Source organism: Loa loa (genome assembly GCF_000183805.2).
Source record: "Loa loa unplaced genomic scaffold supercont3.71, whole genome shotgun sequence".
Taxonomy (NCBI): Eukaryota; Metazoa; Nematoda; class Chromadorea; order Rhabditida; family Onchocercidae; genus Loa; species Loa loa.
Genome location: NW_018108251.1, coordinates 1 through 6,761, shown reverse-complemented (window position 1 = coordinate 6,761; position 6,761 = coordinate 1). Strand labels below are relative to the sequence as shown.

The 6,761-nt window shown below is 32.1% G+C and overlaps 2 protein-coding genes across 2 annotated transcripts in view; both read right to left on the bottom strand.

Moving 5' to 3' along the window:
• The window catches only part of LOAG_17405 (DOMON domain-containing protein), a 6,070-nt gene extending 5,392 nt beyond the window's left edge, over nucleotides 1-678 (bottom strand). Inside the window, exons 1-2 of the mRNA XM_020450066.1 lie at nucleotides 612-678; nucleotides 239-406 (exon numbers count right to left, since the gene is read on the bottom strand). Coding sequence (XP_020306302.1) covers nucleotides 239-406; nucleotides 612-666 — 223 coding nt within the window. The 5' untranslated portion in view covers nucleotides 667-678. The remainder of the gene's footprint in view (nucleotides 1-238; nucleotides 407-611) is intronic.
• A 4,924-nt stretch (nucleotides 679-5,602) lies between these two features.
• LOAG_11412 (hypothetical protein) lies at nucleotides 5,603-6,304 on the bottom strand (the record flags this gene model as incomplete). Its single annotated transcript, XM_003146933.1, has 2 exons — nucleotides 5,603-5,922; nucleotides 6,199-6,304. 2 exons carry the CDS (start codon nucleotides 6,302-6,304, stop codon nucleotides 5,603-5,605), a joined length of 426 nt encoding a protein of 141 aa, XP_003146981.1.
• Nucleotides 6,305-6,761: the final 457 nt, after the last annotated feature.

Here is a 6,761-nt window from a genome sequence, read left to right as displayed (position 1 = left end):
TTTTTTTTTTTTTTGCTTTTTAATTTCAAATTACATACTTCCACAGAAATGCATCTGCATAATAAAAATCAACGATAAAGGCAAAAACAGATGGTAAGTACTTGGAAATTTACCCGAGTTTTTAAATGATCCTTGGTTTTCCAGAATTTCCTGAACGCACAAGATGAATTACGAAGTGGAGGTAGAAACAGTACCAGAATGGCGGTAATTTTAAGAAATGTACTGAAATTCAGCTTACCTGGTGCTTTTCCATTGTAAGTGAAATTGATGACTTGCAAAGTTGTTTCATTTACAATATAAACTCGTCCTTTAATATCTGCATCTGATGGATCAGGTAATTCGCCAATATATACTCCATATTCAGGATCGTAGGAATTGATTGTTAAGTTAGAATCAGCTGCTGAACCTGAAATGAACTCGTTTTGCAAATATCTTCAACTGTGCATATTCTTGAAATTGATCTGTTCACTTTTTATTAAATAGAGAAGCAGTTGGAGTATCCATACATTTTACGGTCAATAATTACAACTTTCAAATAAAAATAAAGTGCTACTGTTTTCTTTGGATGATTGAATAATTACGGAAGTATAATCATTTAATTCTTGAAATACCTGATAAAACTGCTAAGAACCAAGGAAATAAATACGAGTGAAAATTTGGTACCATGTTTGATTCTGAAAGCAAAGTGAATTAGTAAATAAAACTGGCTAGAGAAGTAAAGTGCTCGTCTTTCTCTCTAAGTGAAAAGGAGAGGGAAGAAAGGGGGCGGAGAAGAAGGAGGAGGAAAGAAAGACAAGAAATACGATCTGTGTATATTGACGATGGAGTGGCTGGATGACATTTACTGTGACACGAAAGAAAACATGGAAAGAACATGGGGCAGGGTCAAGCGCACATCGGTACACAATAAATTGTGCAAGAAGGTCTTGCAAGAACTCATTTTTTAGCAATAAGATTTATTCTAGCATTCATAGAAAGGAAGAAATTTTGCAAATATCATCAAACCGATAGCGATTTTTTTTTTCAGTTCAACTTGAAGTTTACAATTCCCCTATATACCGACTATATACCGGATTGTTCATTATCATTATTATGCAACATCATTAATGGTCATTATTCATTATAGAATATCCAAAAAACTATTATTACAATTGGAAATTTTTGCTTTAAAAAATGTAGAACAGCATAAATTATAAAGTTATCAAATGGTCACAGTAATCAGATCATAGCACTTTTCCATAATCTTATTATCTTAATGTGAACAAACTATAATTCCGATCTCTGAACAGCAAATACTAATGTGCTTTAGGATTAATAAGAATTTCATAATTAGTAAAGCCAAGGAAAGAAGATTAAAGTGAATTTTCTTGAAAGCGGCAAAATTTTTTCAATCATTTTGAAAAAACATCGCAGTGTGTTATTACCGATCGTAAGCATTTCAGCGTTGAGATGTTTTTCAAAATTTCTGTTTTATAAAATGAATTAATTTTCCAAATATCCATTTTCTTATTTGTACTACATCTCATATGGCACAAAAAAAAATAGAAGAATAAAAAATGGATAATGGATAACATTGATACATCTGTTGTTCTTAATTCAAAAAAGCTCATTCTTCCATCTTCTTCGACAAAACGTACTCTTGACGAACAACAGGGTTAACGAACCGTGTCAAGCTAGTATTAGTTCCATAATTCCACTATGCAAGTCTTTTCAGATTTTCGCTGAATGTTTTAATTGATGAAGTTCGACAAATAGCAATTGCTGTCGCCATGATATTATGATTCTTACATTTTTATTTGTTCGATTCAAAGGGTCATTTTTCCATTATGGCTATCTTAAGCTCATCAATGATTTCATGAAGAAAAACAATTTGTTACAAAAAAGACATTCATTTTTAAGCATTTTGAGAAAGGCAATGATTTCATTGGATCTACAGCGAAAAAAAAATCTTTTCTGTTCAGTAGTAAAGCATCCGTTGGAGCTTTCGATTTTAAAACATGGTTAGATCTTAATTGATAAATTGGCAAATTTGGACTGCTAATTCAAGCAGTACTTTTGCGGGAGAAAATTGTAATTTAATGAAGTGCATTAACCCTATTTTGAATATAAAATGGGAAAAGGAACAATATTCAGGGTGTTATAATTGTCGGAATTTTGAGAAAAAAGGACTTATACATAATTTTTGAAAACCGTAATCATTTTTTTGCAGGGAAGCAAAACAATGTAACTGATTATTTATTTAAAAATGGAAAATGTGACTGATATGATTTGATCGCTACATACTGGATTACGTCCTCAGATAAGTTAAGACGAAATTAATTCAACCAAATACCAAATAATTATATGCCGATTTAAATGGTAAAAACAAAGTTGCAACACCATGAAATTTTAAAAATAGTGAAAATTTAACAAATTTGCAATAATTAAAAACTTTCGCCATGAGCACCTTCTTAATTTAAAATTTTCGCAAAATTTTATGCTGTTTCGGAAGATCCACCATTCTTGAAGGGGAAATTAAAATTACATAAATATGCAAAATCTGACCTGATGAAAAACAATGTATCAGGAGAAGTTGACTTGGACATTCCTTTCGATAGAAAGGAGGATGACCAACAACATTATACAATCCGCCCTTTATTATATGCGAATCATTATTCCTAGCCTTATCTAGTAATCACTGTCAAAACTGCCTTTCAATCTCTTTTTTTCGGCACTATATCCTCCGCACATCCCGAAAATAGCGCGTTGAAATCTCGCGCAGTTCTGCTACTTAAGTATTTGAGAGAAAATAAAATCTCACGCATTTTTAACGTCCTGATTCATCAATGAATTGATCATTCCTATGTAAGCGGTGAATTGGTGCAAGTTAACCATGATATTGTTATGCATTCATTCTTAGATTGTGAAACGATAAAACAACATCCATTTCTTTTTCTCTTCTTTTTCTTCCCATCTACGATTTTCCTGGGAAAGATTAATTTATCTAGAACTTTGTCTGACAATTAGCTTAAATTCATATCATGTTTTATTTTCAATACAACCTGTTTCTTCAATCTGTGAAATGAATAAAGTTCAATTAAGGCAAACAAAAAGTGCACACAGCAGGGCAACATGATTAGCGGTATATCTTGTTAAACAAACACCATTCAGAACGGTATGTGCATAAAATGATAAATTACCTTATGCAAATTTGATTTTCGACCACCAGGTCGAAATGACTCGGTCATGAAATTCATCTCCGGGAATCATTTTAAGCCAAAATTAAGTGCTAAACCTCGATTTTATTAAAACTTCCTTCTTACTCTGTAGCATAAAAATAGATCCACCACAAGCAACAAAAAAGACGAATTAATTTGACATTCATAAGAAAAAAGTTCGAAAATTGAATTTTGGTTGAATTCAGCAAATAAAGTACTAATTAATTAAATTTTTGAAAGCCTATGATATTAGATTAATTAAATGTAAATATCATGAATGAAATGGAAAAGCATTCGTAATAATCATTGCAACTGTGCTTAAGTATGTAACGTGAGAATCAGTTTTAGATGAGTTAACTGAAAGTACAAAAGACATCCAAATTTCAAGAGTCCAAAGGGAATGTAAACGTTATACAGATAAAGGGCACATAACATACAAATAGATTACAGGAAACGTTTTACAAAAAATAACTGACCAGCTCCAAAAACGCTCCAAGAATTTGGAGGTTTATCAATATTTTTTCTCCTGAAAAAGTTAAGGTTTATCGATTGATGTTCAGATTCTAAACACTAATATAAGAATATTTTACGCCAAGCATTGCAATGGATATTCAAATTCTAATCCTAAAATTATTTTAAGAGGTGATTTCAGTATCATAGTTTTCTTACCTAGCTAACAATTTCCGGTTGACCCTGTACTCCAGAAATCTAAGGATTTGTAAAAGTTACGACATTTGATTTCAATTGCTGAATCGAGAAAAAAAAAGTTAATTTCCAAACTCTAGTTGACTCGAACTTGGGACACACCATTCATCAAAGCAGAGTTTATATGTCTCTCTATTGTTAAATTATACTAATGCTTTCAAAATGTTTAGTGAAGTTATTAGACCGCGAAATGTATCTCATGTAACCAGTAGTTATTTCTCATGATTAAATTTTGGGAATAGCAATCAAATTTTCAAGAGGGTTGAATAGATTTTGTAAACCGCACAATAAGGATATTCTGTGAGCAAATGATTTATACTCCGGAGTTTCCAAGTTGTCCAACTGTCAAAAACAGCTTATTTGAAATGATTCATTTTTCAATTGTCGATTAACAATAACAATGAAAAATTGAAAACGACCACAAGGCCAGCACATTGCCTGAACTTTTTCATGGCTTTGAGTTCGAAAGTTTTTTTTTTCACTTTAAATCTTCAATTGGTGAGTCCAGTTATACCAGCTGTTGCAAGCAATCTTCCGGACAATCCAATTTTTTTCTGGTAGTAGTCGGAGGTAAAAGCCTCCAACTTGGAACTGTTCATTTTTCAAATGAAAATAAATTCAACAAAGATGTTAGGAAGGACGGGATAGAAAATCGAAATATCTCGTTTGCATTATCTCTAACGTCGCAAACAAAACAACCGGATTATTTTGACCTAGAAAAATTTTCTCAGTCAATAAAATATAAATAATTCACATATGTCCAGAAAATTGCGATTATACAGTTTTCCAATTCCTCATTATTAATTTACTGTTGCTCCTTATTCTTGTCCTGGAAAAATATTTTGCTAAGAAGATATAGCAAAAAATGAAAAACCGGAACCTAAGTGCTCAAAGTGATTTTTCATATATGGCAGTGGAAGATGTCGAAATGTGAAATCACAAGGACAGAAGCACTGTCTTTGATTGAAATTCAATCAATTAAAAGAGAATTTGTGTGGTTCGAAATACTACATTTTATGGGTTCCTTCAATACGAATTTCTCCATGCAATATTAATTTTATTTCTAACACTGATAATCAGTAATTATCAGCTCTATTCGTTCGGAACGATGAAAATTCTAAAGACAAAAGGTGGTCAAAGGCATAAAATAGCAAAAATTAGAGAATGGTTAATTTTTATCGTTAATGAAAGGGATTTGTAAGAGGTTTGATTGTCAAGAAATCGGTGCTAGTTCTAAGTAATAATAGTAAAAGCAATAACGAATTTCTTATCGGTATTGAAATTTTTGTAGTGAAATTGGAATTTTGCAGTTAATCACAAATTTCTTTGCATTTTTAAAGGAAAATTTCGCAATGACATCCATCTCGCAGTCAGTAATAACGACGACGATCGCAATTTTATGCATGACTGATGATGTTACGTATGCCGTTTGGATGCAGAGTGTTTGGCAATGTACAACAATTACATGGATAAGAAACAACAGACATACGGACATACATACATACATACATACATGCACACATACATACGTACACACTGGTACACACGTATACCGACATAGAAAAGCAATATCGTTTACGATAGTTGACTTCAGCTGATCGCTTTCAAAATTTTGAAGCTGAGCAATTTGTACTGAAATCAGGTTCAAGGTAGAAAGATTTAAGTAGCGGATGAGAGAAAGGGGAAAGTATGAAGAGATTTTATCTGAAGCAAAAATCAACAGAACTTGTCATGCCGAGTATTGTCTTTGTAGGAAGAAGGGGAAGGGACGGGAGAACTTTACTCTCTGGAAGTATTAAATTCAGATGAAATAGTGTGATCCATGTTTCGAGTGTGTGATACCGTACAGTAATGTTTGTTGTGGAAAGAGTCTGATTAACAGTAGCAGCAGGGGCAGCGATGATTGACAATGATTTGTTTAATGGTGAAGTAGACTGATACAGATGAGGGAAAAAGAGCCCCAAAAGCACGCTGATTGTGAACTGCAGTAGGAGTGGTGGAGGGAGTGCACGTGTATTTCCTGGAATAACAAAAAAAGAAGATCAGATGGAGGTAGAGATAAGTTTAAACGAAGAAAGGACAGGTTTTAGAGGGAAACGATATTGGGAAATAGTGAGGGGCGCAAAGTGGTGCCAATTTTAAGAGATGTCCCATCCATTCAGTTAGTTGTCGCATTTCGCTATAAAACAGCTGCTATTATAAATGGATTTGTTCATGCAACCGTTACTCTACGATATAATGGGGAAAAAAAGTTGATTTAATTCCATTTCGAATCAAAAACTGAAATTTCAAAAACCTACCAACAAATTTTCAAACGATGATTTTTCCACCTCAGATTGGACAAGTGTTCCTTCCTTTCTTTTAATTTTAAAAAAAGCAAAAATGATGGGTGTTTTGAGCATTTCTAATCATTAGCAATATACTCCTTGTCGATCATAAGTACTGGGTAACAATCAAAGATACAGCAGATCACCTCACTTTCTTTCCAAAACAACTCAGTTGGTTACATGTTTCATTACCACTTCGACTTCATCATCAGTCATAATTTATCACAAAAAAAAAGCACATCATTGTAATTACTGTAATTGTCATCATTATAATTATTACAAGTCTTGTAATTATTGTTTATATTCATCATAATTATTAACTATTTGAGTGATTGTTCTGAATGTTCCTGGATTGCAGTTTTAAGATGTACTTTTAACCCTTTGAAAAAAAAAATTATCCAGCAAAAAGAATGAATGGGAAGGATGACAATAGGATATTATTATTATTATTATCATTATCATTATCATTATTATTATTGTTATTGTTATTATTATTATTATTATTATCATTATCATTATTATTATTGTTATT